At 38.7% G+C, this 16,934-nt stretch overlaps 1 protein-coding gene across 1 annotated transcript in view; it reads right to left on the reverse strand.

The window, feature by feature from the left end:
- Positions 1–12,467: 12,467 nt before the first annotated feature.
- Positions 12,468–16,934, reverse strand: part of LOC100662829 (aldehyde dehydrogenase 1A1-like) — a 67,397-nt gene continuing 62,930 nt past the window's right edge. The window contains exon 13 of the mRNA XM_010587510.2: positions 12,468–12,540. Within this exon, the coding sequence (XP_010585812.1) occupies positions 12,468–12,540 (73 nt within the window). The remainder of the gene's footprint in view (positions 12,541–16,934) is intronic.

The raw sequence follows: 16,934 nt of genomic DNA on the forward strand, positions 1-16,934 counted from the left end.
GTCCAGGGTCCATCTGAAGAACCCACCCACCTCTACACTCTAGGGAACAGGGATGTGCTTTCTTCACAGACACTCGGGGGATGATTGTCAACCCCCTGCCTTGTTCAGAGTGTGACCCTCTGCTGCAACCAGATAATGGTACCTACACCAATCACCCCTGCCTCTCTAAGACTGTAGGACAGAGCTTGTACCTCACAGTTGATAATCAACTACCTGGACACCTGAGCTGAATCCATACAAGAAAAGTGAACGGGCTCCTAGGCTCCTGTACCTGATAAGAGCTCTACCCCTTTGGTGACAGGACTTCAGAGTGCCCAAAGCAAAAATAATCAAGCTAGCTCACTCCAGCAACCTATTTGGGCATATCAAAACAAAACAGAGCAAGATGATAGGATACAATAAAAACATAAAATAAACTAATATAATAACTTATAGATGGCTTGGAGAAAACAGTCAATATCAAAATACATAAAGAACCAGACCATGTTCGCTTTGACAAGCTCTCAAAATAATCAAAGAATCTCCTGGATGAAGGTTTCTTCCTGGCTCTAATGAATGCAGAATACAGAAGATTAATATACAGAACCCTTAAAGGCATCAAGAAAGAGATCCGGAAGGAGATCAGGCAATATGCAGAACAAGCCAAGGAACACACACATAAAACAGTTGAAGAAATTAAAAAAATTATTCAAGAGCATAATGAAATATTTAATTAGCTGCAGGAATCCATAGAGCAACAGCAATCAGAAATTCAGAAGATTAACAATAAAATTACAGGATTAGACAACTCAATAGAAAGTCAGAGGAGCAGAACTGAGGAAGGGGAAGGCAGAATTGGTGAGATTGAAGATAAAGCACTTAGCACCAATATATTTGAAGAAAAACTAGATTAAGAATTTTTAAAAAATGAAGAAAACTTAAGAATCATGTGGGACTCTATCAAGAGAACCAACCAGTGACTGGAGTACCAGAACAGGGAGGGATAACAGAAAATACAGACAGAATTGTTGAAGATTTGTTGGCAGAAGACTTCCCAGATATCGTGAAAGATGAGAAGATATCTAGCCAAGATGCTCGTCGAACTCCACGCAAGGTAGGTGTTAAAAGAAAGTCACCAAGACATATTATAATCAAACTTGTCAAAACCAAAGATAAAGAAAGAATTTTAAGAGCAACTAGGGATAAACAAAAAGCCACCTACAAAGTAGAGTCAATAAAAACAACCACAGACTACTCAGCAGAAACCGTGCAGGCAAGAAGGCTGTGGGATGACTTATATACAGCACTGAAGAAAAAAATATTGCCAGCCAAGAGTCATATATCCAGCAGAACTGTCTCTCAAATATGAAGGTGACATTTCCAAATAAGCAGAAATTTAGGGATTTTGTAAAAACTAAACCAAAACTACAAGAAATACAAAAGGGAGTTCTCAGGTTAGAAAATCAATAATATCAGGTATTAACCTAAGACTAGAACACTGGACAGAGCAATCAGATGTCAATCAAGACAGGGAAATCACAAAAATAAATCAAGACAAAGAAATGCTCAAAACAAATAAACAGAGATGTTTTTATATAAAAGAAGACAACATTAAAACAATAAAGAGGAATTAAGAAATGTAGTCATAGATATTTCATATGGAGAGGAAAACAAGGCGATATAAAGAAATAAAAGTTAGGTTAAACTTAGAAACATAGGGGTAAACACTAAGGTAACCACAAAGGAGACTAACAATCCTACTCATCAAAATAAAACACAAGAAAAAAATAGAGACTCACCAGAAACTCAACAAAAATGAATAAGAGGAAAAGACAATATATAAACTACGCAGCACAAAAAATTGAGAAAAAGTAACTGTCAAAAAAAAGACATCAAAATGACAACACTAAACTCATATATGTCCGTAATTACGGCAAATGTACATGGACTAAATGCACCAATAAAGAGATAGAGAGTGGCAGAATGGATTTAAAAAAAAAAAAACATGATCTGTCTATACGCTGCCTACAAGAGGCACACCACAGACTTACAGACACAAAAAAACTAAAACTTAAAAGATGGAAAAAAATATATCAAGCAAAGCAACAATCAAAAAAGACCAGGAGTGGTAATACTAATTTCTGACAAAATAGACTTTAAAGTTAAATCCACCACAAAGGATAAAGAAGGACACTATATGATTAAAGGGACAATATACCAGGAGCATAGAACCATATTAAATATTCATGCACCCAATGACACAGCTGAAAGATACGTAAAACAAACTCTAACAGCATTGAAAAGTGAGAAAGACAGCTCCACAATTACGGTAGGAGACATCAACACACCACTTTCAGGGAAGGACAGAATATACAGAAAGAAGCTCAATAAAGACACAGAAGACCCAACTGCCACAATCAACCAACATGACCTCATAGACATATATAGAACACTCCATCCAACAGCAGCCTGGTATGCTTTCTTTTCTAATGCACATGGAACATTCTAGAATAGACCACATATTAGGTCATAAAGCAAGCCTTGGCAGAATCCAAAACATTGAAATGTTATGAAGCAACCTCTGTGACTATAAGGTCATAAAAGTAGAAATCAATAACAGAAAAAGCAGGGAAAAGAAATCAAACACTTGGAAACTGAACAATGCCCTGCTCAAAAACAACTGGATTATAGAAGACATGAAGGATGGAATACAAAAATTCAGAGAATCCAATGAGAATGAAAACACTTCCTATCAGAACCTTTGGGACACAGCAAAAGCAGTGCTCAAAGGCCAATTTATATCAATAAATGCACACACACAAAAAGAAGAAATGGTCAAAATCAAAGAATTTTCTCTACAATTTGAACAAATAGAGAAAGAGCAACAACAGAGACCCTCAGGCACCAGAAGAAAGCAAATAATAAAAATTAGAGCAGAATTAAATGAAATAGAAAACAGAGAAATAATTGAAAGAGTTAACAAGACCAAAAGCTGTTTCTTTGAAAAAATTAACAAAAATGATAAACCACTGGCTAAAATGACAAAAAAAAAAAAAAAATGAGAGGAAGCAAATAACCTGAAGAAGAAACGAGATGTGTGATATTACAACAAACCCAGCTGGAATTAAAAGAATCATAACAGAATAAAGACTCCACTAAAGAAAGAAAATTACAGACCTATATTCCTCATGGAAACCCTTGTGGCATACTGGTTAAGTGCTACGGCTGCTGACCAAGAGGTTGGCAGTTCAAACCCAACAGGTGCTCCTTGGAAACTCTATGGGGCAGTTGTATTCTGTCCTATAGGGTCACTAAGAGTCAGAATTGACTCGGTGGCAATGGGTTTTTTTAATATCCCTCATGAGCTTAGAAGCAAAAATCCTCAACAAAATTCTAGCTGATAAAATTCAACAACATATATAAAAAAAAATTCACCATGACCCAGAGGAATTCATACCAGGTATGCAGGGATGGTTCAACAGGTTCAACATTAGAAAACAATTAATGTAATCCATCACACAAATAAAAAAAAAGACAAAAACCACATGATTTTATCAATTGATACAGAAAAGGCATTTGACAAAGTTCAACACCCATTCATGATAAAAACTCTTAGCAAAATAGGAATGGAAGGAAAATTCCTCAACATAATAAAGGATATTTATACAAAATCAATACCCAACATCACCCTAAATGGAGAGAGTCTGAAAGCATTCCCCTTGAGATCGGGAACAAGGCAAGGATGCCCTTTATCACCACTCTTATTCACCATTGTGCTGGAGGTTCTAGCCAGAGCAATTAGGCTACATAAAAAAATAAAGGGCACCCAGTTTAGTAAGGAAAATAAAAGTACCTCTCTTTGCAGGTGACATGATTTTATACACAGAAAACCCGAAAGAATCCTCAAGAAAAATACTGAAACTAATAGAGCAGTTCATCAGAGAATCACGATATAAGATAAACATACAAAATTCAGTTGGATTCCTCTACACCAGCAAAAAGAACATCAAGGTGGAAATCACCAAATCAATGTCATTTATAGTAACCCCCAAGAAGATAAAATACTTCGGAATAAATCTTACCAGAAATGTAAAAGACCTATACAAAGAAAAGTATAAGACACTACTGCAAGAAACCAAAAGAGACCTTCATATGTGGGAAAACATACCTTGCTCATGGATAGGAAGACTTAACATTGTAAAATTGTCTATTCTACCAAAAGCGATCTATAGATACAATGCAATTCCGATCCAAATTCCAATGACATTTTTTAATGAGATGGAGAAACAAATCACCAACTTCACATAGAACAGAAAGAGGCCCCAGATAAGTAAAGCATTACTGAAAAAGAACAAAGTGGGAGGCCATACTCTGCTTGATTTTAGAACCTATTATACCACCACAGTAGTGAAAACAGCCTGGTACGGGTACAACAACAGATACATAGACTAATGGAACAGAATCGAGAATCCAGACATAAATCCATCCACATATTAGCAGCTGATTTTTGACAAAAGCCCAAAATCAGTTAAATGGAGAAAAGAAAGTCTTTTTAACAAGTGGTGCTGGTATAACTAGATATCCATCTGCAAAAAAATGAAACAAGGCCCATACCTCACACTATGCACAAAAACAAACTCAGAATGAATCAAAGACCTAAATATAAAATCTACAATGACTACCTGATTTCAGAAGCTATTATACAGCCACAGTAGTCAAAACAGCCTGGTACTGGTACAACAACAGGCACATAGACCAATGGAACAGAATTGAGAACCCAGGTATAAATCCATCCACGTATGAGCAGCTGATATTTGACAAAGGACCAGTGTCAGTTAATTGGGGAAAAGATAGTCTTTTTAACAAATGGTGCTGGCGTAACTGGATATCCATTTGCAAAAAAATGAAACAGGACCCATACCTCACACCATGCACAAAAACTAACTCCAAGTGGATCAAAGACCTAAACATAAAGACTAAAACGATAACGATCATGGAAGAAAAAATAGGGAAAACCCTAGGAGCCCTAATACAAGGCATAAACAGAATACAAAACATTACCAAAAATGACTAAGAGAAACCCGATAACTGGGAGCTCCTAAAAATCAAACACCTATGCTCATCTAAAGACTTCACCTACAGACTGGGAAAGAATTTTCAGCTATGACATCTCCGACCAGCGCCTGATCCCTAAAATCTACATGATTCTGTCAAAAGTCAACCACAAAAAGACAAACAACCCAATCAAGAAGTGGGCAAAGGATATGAACACACATTTCACTAAAGAAGATATTCAGGCAGCCAACAGATACATGAGAAAATGCTCTCGATCATTCGCCATTAGAGAAATGCAAATTAAAACTACGATGAGATTCCATCTCACACCAACTAGACTGGCATTAATCCAAAAAACACAAAATAATAAATGTTGGAGAGGCTGCGGAGAGATTGGAACTCTTATACACTGCTGGTGGGAATGTAAAATGGTACAACCACTTTGGAAATCTATCTGGCGTTATCTTAAACAGTTAGAAATAGAACTACCATACAACCCAGAAATCCCACTCCTCGGAATATACACTAGAGAAACAAGAGCCTTCACACAAACAGATATATGCACACCCATGTTTATTGCAGCTCTGTTTACAATAGCAAAAAGCTGGAAGCAACCAAGGTGTCCGTCAACGGATGAATGGGTAAATAAATTGTGATATATTCACACAATGGAATACTACGCATCGATAAAGAACAGTGACGAATCTGTGAAACATTTCATAACATGGAGGAACCTGGAAGGCATTATGCTGAGCGAAATTAGTCAGAGGCAAAAGGACAAATATTGTATAAGACCACTATTATAAGATCTTGAGAAATAGTAAAAACTGAAAAGAACACATACTTTTGTGGTTACGAGGGAGGGAGGGAGGGAGGGAGGGAGGGAGGGAGGGAGGGAGGGAGGGAGGGAGGGAGAGGGTTTTTTATTGATTAATCAGTAGATAAGAACTGCTTTAGGTGAAGGGAAGGACAACACTCAATACATGGAAGGTCAGCTCAATTGGACTGGACCAAAAGCAAAGAAGTTTCCAGGATAAAATGAATGCTCCAAAGGTCAGCGGAGCAAGGGCGTGGGTCTGGGGACCATGGTTTGAGGGGACTTCTAAGTCAATTGGCAAAATAATTCTATTATGAAAACATTCTGCATCCCACTTTGAAATGTGGCGTCTGGGGTCTTAAATGCTAACAAGCGGCCATCTAAGGTACATCAATTGGTCTCAACCCACCTGGAGCAAAGGAAAATGAAGAACACCAAGGTCACACGACAACTAAGAGCCCAAAAGACAGAAAGGGCCACATGAACCAGAGACCTACATTATCCTGAGACCAGAAGAACTAGTTGGTGCCCGGCCACAATCGATGACTGCCCTGACAGGGAGCACAGCAGAGAACTCCTGAGGGAGCAGGAGATCAGTGGGATGCAGACCCCAAATTCTCATAAAAAGACCATATTTAATGGTCTGACTGAGACTAGAGGAATCCCGGCGGCCATGGTCCCCAGACCTTCTGTTGGCACAGGACAGGAACCATCCCCGAAGACAACTCATCAGACATGAAAGGGACTGGTCAGTGGGTGGGAGAGAGATGCTGATGAAGAGTGAGCTAATTATATCAGGTGGACACTTGAGATTGTGTTGGCATCTCTTGTTTGGAGAGGGGATGGGAGGATAGAGAGAGAGGGAAGCTGGCAAAATTGTCACGAAAGGAGAGACTGAAAGGGCTGACTCAAGAGGGGGAGAGCAAGTGGGAGTACGGAGTAAGATGTATGTAAACTTATATGTGACAGACTGATTGGATTTGTAAACGTTCACTTGAAGCTTAATAAAAGTTAATAAAAAAAAAATCTACAATGATAAAAATCATGGGAGGAAAAATAAGGACAATGCTAGGAGCTCTAACATATTAAATTAAAAATAAAAACTTAACTACAAAAAAACAAATAACCCAATTAAAAAATGGGCAAAAGATATGAACAGACACTTCACTAAAGAAGACATTCAGGTAGCTAACAGATACATGATGAAATGCTCACCATCATTAGCCATTAGAGAAATGCGAATCAAAACTACAATGAAATTCCACTTCACTCCAACAAGACTGGCATTAATCCAAAAAACACAAAATAAATGTTGGAGAGGTTGTGGAGAGACTGGAACACTCATACACTGCTGGTGGGAATGGAAAATGGTACAACCACTTTGGAATTTGATTCAGCGCTTTCCTAAAAAACTAGAAATAGATCTCCCATACAATCCAGCAATCCCACTCCTTGGAATATACCCTAGAGAAATAAGAGCCTTTACAGGAACAGATATATGCACACCCATGTTCATTGCAGCACTGTTTACAACAGCAAAAAGATGGAAGCAACCAAGGTGCCCATCAGTGGATGAATGGATAAATAAATTATGGTATATTCACACAATGGAATACTACACATCGATAAAGAACAATGATGAATCTGTGAAACATGTCATAACATGGAGGAATCTGGAAGGCACTATGCTGAGCAAAATTAGCTGCAAAAGTACAAATATTGTATAAGACCACCATTATAAGAACTCAAGAAGTAGTTTAAACAGAGAAGAGAATATTCTTTGATGGTTACAAGAGTGGGGAGGGACAGAGGGAAGGAGAGGAGTTTTCACTAAATAGTAGATAAGAACTATTTCATGTGAAGGGAAAGACAACACACAATATAGGAGAGGTCAGCACAACTGGACTAAACTGTAAACAAAGAAGTTTCCTGAATAAACTGAATGCTTCAAAGGCCAGCATAGCAGGGGTGGGGATTTGGGACCATGGTTTCAGGGTACATCTAAGTCAATTGGCATAATAAAATCTACTAAGAAACCATTCTGCATCCCACTTTGGAGAATGGGGTCTGGGGTCTTAAACACTAGCAAGCGGTCATCTAAGATGCATGAATGGTTCTCAACTCACCTGGAGCAAAGAAGAATAAAGAACACCAAAGACACAAGGTGATTATGAGCCCATGAGACAGAAAAGACCACATAAATCAGCGACTACATCAGCCTGAGACCAGAAGAACTAGATGGTGGCTGGCTAAAACTGATGGCTGCTCTGACAGGGAACACAACAGGGAACCTCAAAGAGAGCAGGAAAGTAGTGAGATGCAGACCCCAAATTCTCATAAAAAGTCCAGGCTTAATGGTCTGACTGAGAATAGAAGGTCCCCGGAGGTCATGGTCCCCAGAACTTCTGTTAGCCGAAGACAGGAACCATTCCTACAGCTAACTCTTCAGACAGGGATTGGACGGGACTGTGGGCTAGAAAATGATACTGGTGAAGAATGAGCTTCTTGGATCAAGTAGACACATGAGACTAAGTTGGCATCTCCTGTCTGGAGGGGAGATGAGATGCAGAGAGGGTCAGAAGCTGGCCGGATGGATATGAATATAGAGAGTGGAGGGAAGGAGTGTGCTGTCTCATTAGGGGGAGAGCAACTAGGAGTACATAGCAAGGCGTGTATAAATTTTTGTATGAGAGACTGACTTGATTTGTAAACTTTCACTGAAAGCACAATAAAAATTAAAAATAAATAAATAAATAAAAGATACTCTAACTTACCAAAATCAAGGTTTTACGATTTTTTGCCAATATGACTTCATAAGTTGAAGGTAGAGAAATACAGACGATGTCGAGAGGTTCAGAACGAGGCAATATAAAACAGATAATTTTCTGTTTAATTCTGGTATGTCTTATTTATACAAGGGGGGGTTTCGTTTTTAAACATTTAAACTTGTTTCTGGCTTTTGTCTTGCTCTGTGTTCAGCTCGATTTGTTATACATTTAAAACTGTTTTGGTGGGATGCCATTAAGATATTAATTTGTCTGCTTGTTAATTTATTTATCCATGATTTTTTTTAAAAAATCTTCAAAAAATGTAGACGTGGTCTAGTTTTAGGAAAACACAACCCTCCTCTGTATTTGGATATTTTTCTTTCTCAACACCCAAACGTCTATCATTTTTCCTCTAAGATTTTGATTCCTCCAGCTTTCAAAATAGTAATTATGTTCTACATCTTATAAGATAGTCCAGACTGCAAAAGTTATAGGCCAACACAAGTTTGAGAAGCTCTTTCAATTAGAGTTATAATTATTTAAGGTCAAAGAAGCTAATGAATTTCATTTTCTAGTGAATTTACTTTGTTCTCAGATGGTGGTACTCGACTGTGACTGCTAACGTTGTGTTCTAACAGCACTAGCACTGAAATGTCTGCTAATGTGAAACAACAAACTTGATTATTTTTATACAAAGCTGAATCTGAAAAAAAAGTTATGCTAAAAATTGTTGTTATTAACTGCCACCTGGCCCCTAACTCATAGCAACCCTGTGCACAATTGAACAAAATACTACCTGGTCCTGTGCCTTCCCCATGATTTGTTTTGTATCAGGCAGTTGTCACCCACAGGGTTTTTACTGGCTGATTTTCAGCAGTAGATTGCCAGGCCTTTCTTCCTAGTCCATCTTAGTCTGGAAGCTCTACTGAAATCTGCTCAGCATCAAAACAACATGCAAGCCCCGCTGACAGGCAAGTGGTAAATTGCATGTAGTGCATTGGCCAGGAATTGAACTTGAGTCTCATACATGGAAGGTGAGAATTCTACCACTGAACTATCAATGATCTCCTATATCCTAAAAATTAACTGGGTTAAATTTTACATTAATGATCTAAGACTGTTTTAGAATATATATAAAAACAAAAAACCAAACCCTTTGCTGTCGAGTCGATTCCAACTCATACCAACCCTATAGGACAGAGTGGAACTTCCCCATAGAGTTTCCAAGGAGCGTCTGGTGGATTTGAACTGCCGACCTTCTGGTTAGCAGCCGTAGCACTTAACCACTACACCACTAGGGTTTCCAGAATATATATATATAGTAATACACAAATAGGTACCCTGGTGGTGCAGTGGTTAAGCAATTGGCTGCTAATGAAAAGGTCAGTGGTTAGAACTCACCAGCCACTCTATGGGAGAAAAGTGTAGTAGTCTGCTTCTGTAAAGATTACAGCCTTGGAAACCCTATGGGGCAGTTTTACAATTACAGGGTCATTATCAGTCGGAATTGACTGGATGGCAACAGGTATGGAAATACACAAATATACTTGATTTCACTCGGGCTCGTCACTTCATAAAGGAAGTGTTGGGAGCACCAACAGATCCTCTTTGTATGAGGACATGAGTATGTAAGTATGGGCCAGCCAATTTCACAAAAAGGGCATTTTTCTGACTGTTCCCTTTTGATGCCCAGCTTTCTCCTCAGAACAGTCAGTGATACCGCATTGCATAGAATAGTATTTTCCCATGTGGGTTTCTAATGTCAATTGGTGTTCAGCGAGGATGGGGAAAGGCAAGTTCTCTGGTCAAATACATTCGGGAAACACTCTGTCAAACAAACCAAACCAAGTTGCAGGGCTTCTCAGAACCTTGGCTATGTTAATATGCAATTTGATATTTCAAGAAGGAGTACGTATAGGACTTTGCAATTTTTGTTGTTGTTGATTTCCTCCTAATGGAAGATGTCCTGAAAGACTCTGCTGAGAGACTCTTTCCTTCTGGTCTTCGCCCTTGTTTCCTGAGAGATAACTCTAAACCTTTGGTATTTTCTGAGTAATTGAGGTGCCTTTGTTCTCTATAAGCCTCCAGACTACCCCTGAGAGTTTACACTAAGGAACTGACTCAGTTAGGGGCTGACCGGCCAAAAAGGCCACCATATGCAATCAGCTGACAAACCTCAGGGGTGGTGCGTTGATTCAATCAATTATGAATACAAAATGAGGCCCTAATAAACACTTTGACATGGAAGCTCCAGGGGCTTTGGTTGGTGAAAGATGTCCATGTGAGTGGGAGGGTCACGTGTCCTTTTTTGGGACATGAAGCTTTGCACTGGGAACCCTCCCAGATCCTGCCATGTGTCTTCGTTTGCATCATTTTTCCTATAATAAAATTATAATTGTAAGTATGGTACTTTTTATGAGTCCTGTGAGTTGTTTTAGTGAACTATTGAACCCAAGAGAGTAGTGGAGCAAACTGTTCAGAAGTGAGGGGGTGCTGAGGATCCCCAAGTTTACAGCAGGTATCCTGAAGGGGATAGTAGGAAAATCCCAAATTTGAAGCCAGAAGGTAAGAAGCGAGGGTGCCATTGGGACTCCCAAAAATGCGGCTGGGGTATGAAGTCTTGGGCCTACTTACAGTCTGGAGGTTTGTGTCTTTTAACTTGTGAGACCTGACCTAGATGTAAGGGCTTCTGATCAGAGGAAGAAGGGCTACAGGGGCAGTTTGTGGCAGAGAAATAGAAAGTGGGAATTTGGATTTATGTTCATTATTCTCCTCATACCTGCTCATCAATAAGGCTCCTATTTAGTCAAGTTTCCTTCACAAGGTCATTCCCTATTTCCACAGTTAGACTTCATTACTACCCTGTTGGTAAATTACTGTGCTCATATTGTTCTTAGAATTCTCATTTCCATTGTATTGCCTTCCTTTCCTTTTTTGGACTTTGTATTTCCTCACCATGAAAGCATCTTGAGATAACAGACCATCCACTGTCATCTGTTTGGTGCAACACCTAACACAGCCTCCAGAACTTGTAGGTACTCAGTAAGATACTTGCTGATTGACTAAAGCCATTCACCTCAAATGTGAAAACAAGGGTCTTCCAGAGTTCCTCAGAAAAGTGAAATACGTTTCCTCAGGAAAGTCAAATATGTTTCTTCACCCTTTGGAGAAAGGGTGCATTAGGCTTTTATTTTTGAATGCATTTTTATGCTCAACTTAACTGTAATAGCGCTTTTAGTGACCGAGAAAATAAATCACCAAAACCAAAACCTCTACTCAAAAAGTTCAGACTTTAAAAGCAATCATACGAGGTTGTTTTTATTGAGGTTTATATTCAGATTACAGCTAAGTATTTCCGGCGTTACTTCTCTTGACAGACAGACAGCACATTCTAGGAAACATTTCAAGAGACAGCAATGACTTCACAACTACTGAGCACAGAGCACCCCTACTCCCTTCTCGTGGTTAACATGTATGTTACGTACTTCAAGGGATTGTTAAGGAAAAGATGCTAAATGACAACTGGTCCTCCTCTAGAAAGTGATTATCCTGGACAAGTAGCTACAAGGTAAGGAGCTATTCGGACGATTACAGAGCTAGAGAGATCTTTCATCCAAATCCATCCTACCTATCTAGGACAGGAGTTAGGGTCCCATATCACAAGGCAAACGATTCTTTCGGAAGAAGCTAATGTCAAGTTTTCCATGTGTGGTATTAATGCTAACATGATTTACTTATTTAAAAACAAATCAAGGAAAGAACAATTTTAGACGTAAAATCCATTGTATTAGCGACTGTAGGAGATACTCAGCAGTTGAAATTTCTTCTCTCTGCTCTTGTTGTTTTCTTTATGAATTTTTCTGGGAAATTTTCATCGTGACTGTCTTGACTTCCGTGTATTCATATAAGCCATATTCTCCCCTAGAGAGAGGCAGGGGGGCATAGAGACAATTTAGCACAGCAAACAAATGTACTTTGTAGTCCATGATTTGGTACGAGTTAGTTCCTGCTTATCTGGCTAGAGTCAACAGAAAATATATGCAGAGCACAGAGGCATTTGAAATAGTGACTAGTCAACCATAAGATATCTGGCCTTACAGAAATCCTTCTGTGAGGAACATTCTTGAATTTTAAATAATCTTGAACTCTGAGTTGACTGTCACAGAAATCACCCGCTTCTTACATTTTTCTACTTGACTGTAAAAGAGCTGACCACTGAAGTTAGCCATGAAAGATGGTTCAGTCCAACAAGAATTCTCTAATTTCTATTTAGGTTCAAATAAATAAGACAGATATAGTACAAGAGGAGAAGTGGTAATATATAATCACCCAAGAGAAGTACAGTAAAACTCTACGCTCAAGTACGGCTTGTATGTACCATGTGTGATGGGCACAGAAGTTGTGAGATGGTGGAAAATGGATCTTGCTTCTCTTTTCCTGCTCAGGAGTGCCAGTCTGCCCTCTTATGGCTTCAAAAATATGTTTTCTAGCTGTCATTTTAACAATATATTTTACTTTTGGCAAAAAAAAAAAAAATCTGACCTTTATCGTTAGCTTTAAAAAATATTACGATGATGACGAGTATTATTTTGCTAATAGATTGGCTTAAATTCAGACCTTTGGGCTTTTTGCAGTTTTTAGATTTTCCTCTTCATAGAACCTCTTCAGTTCCCTGCCATTCGCTTATATAACTTTTAAGTCTAACCGAGCGATCAGGGATTAATTCAAGTCAACCAATTTGAACTCCGGCACCTTGTTATCAATTGTCTTTATGGGGACCTCCTACCAGTTTCAGAAACTGACTTCAATTTTCCCTTTGTGGAGGAGATAAAAAGGATTGGGCTAAATTATTCTCCTTATTGTTTTGATGAGAGGATCAAATTACTGCATAAAAATGTACTCCTAAAATGATAAAACCCATGCACATGTAGGCTTAAAGAAGAAAAAGATCTTAATCCTTTTTACCCCTCCCTCCTTGTGATGCAGACAGGTATGCAGAAGACACCTTTTCTCCTGGGTAACCTAATCCCCTTACACTGAGTAGTTTCTTGGGCAATTGAACTGCTGCAAATGCTTTCTAAAAGCTGCAATGAGCATGCTCTTTAAAGTGATTAAAGGGCTTAGCCTCAGTTGTCTGAAACCCATTAAAATATATTATTTAATAAGTATTTTATCTCAACAAGTTAGCTAAATTAACTTATTAATTTTGCCAATAGGTTTTTTACTGTACTTTGAGTTAACGGACACTTGAAACTCTCAAAAGAGTAATAAGTGTGATTATTGTCATACTTGGGTTGAAATTGGCCCTCCTCCTTGGTATTCTATGTATATATATCTATGATATGATACAAAAACACTCATTTGCATTTTTCTTTCTCTTGCAAGTGAATGAGTTACTAGATCAGTGCTTCTAGAATCTTCAGTGCAAAAATCACCTGGGATCTTATTAATGTGCAGATTCGGATTCAGCAGGATTGGGGTGAAGCCTGAGACTCTGCATTGCTAACAAACTCCCAGGTGATGCCCATGTTTCTCAACCAGGGACCACACTGGGAGCCTGGTATTAAGTCACATCTCTTTTTCATTCTGTACCCAGCACTGAACCTGGCACTAATTAAGTGGGCACAGAAATATGTGCCGTGAATTGACCTGGCAAATACAATCAGGAAAAAAATACTCATTTGAGTTCTCTCTATAAGCCCAGTCACATATCCCTTCTTTACTCTCCTTTTCTGAAAGGAGCAGCAGGAAAAAAGGATCTTGTGAGGTTCTAAGACAAAATTAAGCTTGAAATTGCGTAGTAGCAAAGTCTCAAGCAACCTACAGTAATCTAAGCGAAAATTAGGTCAGTCACTCAAAGAGAGGAATCTCTGCCATTGAACTTGTTCCGGTGCCAGCACGGTGATCAGAGATGAAAAATCCAGTTTTGGGCACTGTGTCACCAGCAAACCCATTTGGGGTCTGCACATCACCCTCTGTGGGTGCTTCAGGACTCTGCTCCCAGCTGATCTATTCTGCCTTTCTACCTTTGAGGACAAATTATAACTGAACTCTTGGGGATCAGTTGAGGTTAGCGCTTCAGTGATTCTCTTTGAACATCTTGCAATAAATGACTTGTTTATGAAGTTTGTCAAATTTGGTTTCAGGTGGACTTTGACTATAGCACTCTCAGCTGGAATTACTGAAGTAAAAAATTGCAGCATAACATTTTCCTTCATATCTTAAAGAAGAGAATGATCAATACGCACAGTCCAGATGTTTAGGAAATTACTGATGGCTGAATTCTGTTTTCAGTCTTTCTTTTTGATTTCCTTGTGCCTCAGAGTTAAAGCTTGACCAAATTTTATTCAACCCAACTGACATGTGGCCTACTTTAGTTATTTAGTCCTTTTGATTATGTTACTTTTAATACTCCCAGGTAAAAATTGTTAGATAGCAATGAACAGCCCTTCACAGAGATCTGACCTTTGTTCTAGCTTTTTGTGCAAAGTACTTAGTTCAGCCAAGGGACTCTCTAATAACAAACATTATTAAAAAAAAAAAAAAAAAAAGGAAATAAGGAAGGAATCTCCACTTTGTTGTAATTCCATGCATTATGTCATTTAACTCACAGTCATCTCAAGAGAAGTGTCAACATCTCCATTTTGAACGTGGAGAAACAGAGACTCCAGTTTTAGGTAACTTGAACTGGGTTGTGTGTCAAGCAAGTGGGGGAACCAGGAGTGTCAGCTGTGTGAGAGTCCAAAGCTTATTTCCTCCACAATATCATGTACTTTTTATGGCCTGATCATTTGCCACTCTCTACCTCCCCACCAACATTTTAAAGATATCCACGGCTTTTCACTGCACCACTAATAAAATGCCAAGCAATTAACTTCTTAATCTGTTTCATATTTAACTCTGAAATCATACTTCCCACATCCATAGATCCAACCATCCAACCAAATCCACTAGTCCCCTCAACATACCGCAAGTAATGTTCCTTCTAAGAATGCCCTCTTCCCTACTTATTAAAGTTCTAGATCAAGTCCCATCCCTTCTGTGGGGTCTTCTCTTACTCTATTAACTGCCATTAAGTTTTTATCCACTAAATTCTCACTGGGTTAGGACCATAGAATCTGAAGACCTGGAAAGAAGCCTAGAGGCCTTCTACTTGTTTCTCCACTATCCATCTCCACCCAGAATCCCTGACGTTGCCTGACTAATGAACACTGAGGGTCAGAGGGATGTCATACTTAATGTTACGCTCAGATAATGCCTAGGTTTTCTGTCCTTCAATACTTTGCACTACAGTTTAATTGCTTTTCTGCTTCCATGAGTTATGGATTTTTGGTCTGTTACAACATATTTCAAGGAGCCCTGGTGGTGTAGTGGTTAAACTGTTTGGCTGCTAGCCAAAAGGTTGGCAGTTCAAACCCATCAACCACTCTGTGGGAGAAACATGTGGCAGTCTGCTTCCATAAAGATTATAGCCTTAGAAACCCTATGGAGAAGTTCTACTCTGTCCTATAGAGTTACTGTGAATCGAAATTGACTAGAAAGCAAGGAGTTACTACATATTTCATGGTTAGTCCAGTTTTTTTTTATACTATCTTTTTTACATATTCCTCCTGCCACCACAGTTTCATGGGTATTATATTTCTAGGGTTCCTACCCATTGCCATCGAGTTCATTCTGACTCATAGTGACCCGACAGGACAGTATAGAAACACCCCAAAAAGTTTCCAAGGCTATAATTTTTACAGAAGCAGACTGCCACATCTTTCTCCTGTGGAACGGCTGGTGGGTTTGAACTGTCAACCTTTCAGTTAGTAGCTGAGCATTTAACCACTACCCACCAGGGCTCCTCTCCAGAGTTCCTAGGACCATGTATAATAGCAAGTACTTAATAAATGTATATTGAAGAAGAGGTTGGCTCATCTTATCATTCCTCCTTTCCATTGGCTTCACAAAGATACTTGTTTCATGATAATTTTGTTGATTTATTAAGATAATGAAGTACATGGCTATTTAATGCATTCATGACCTTTGGAAACTTGAGAAAGCCACCTTTCTGTTTGCTATTTAAGAAACAGGCAGCTTCAGTATGTTTGATTCTACAAAGTTTGTACCTGATGTGTCTTTTTCTTCATGGTTTCTTAATGTATCAGTAAGTAAAAGAAAAGCTTTAAAAAATAAAATGGCCAAAATTCAGTGAACAAAATTAACCAAGGATATGGCCTGCCTTCTGCACTCAACGGCAATGGATTTGGTTTTTTGGTTTCAGTGCACTTTAAAAAATATCTATATATCCTGGTTTCAAAAGCAACTGAAAG

This window comes from Loxodonta africana, chromosome 9, assembly GCF_030014295.1.
Source record: "Loxodonta africana isolate mLoxAfr1 chromosome 9, mLoxAfr1.hap2, whole genome shotgun sequence".
NCBI lineage: Eukaryota > Metazoa > Chordata > Mammalia > Proboscidea > Elephantidae > Loxodonta > Loxodonta africana.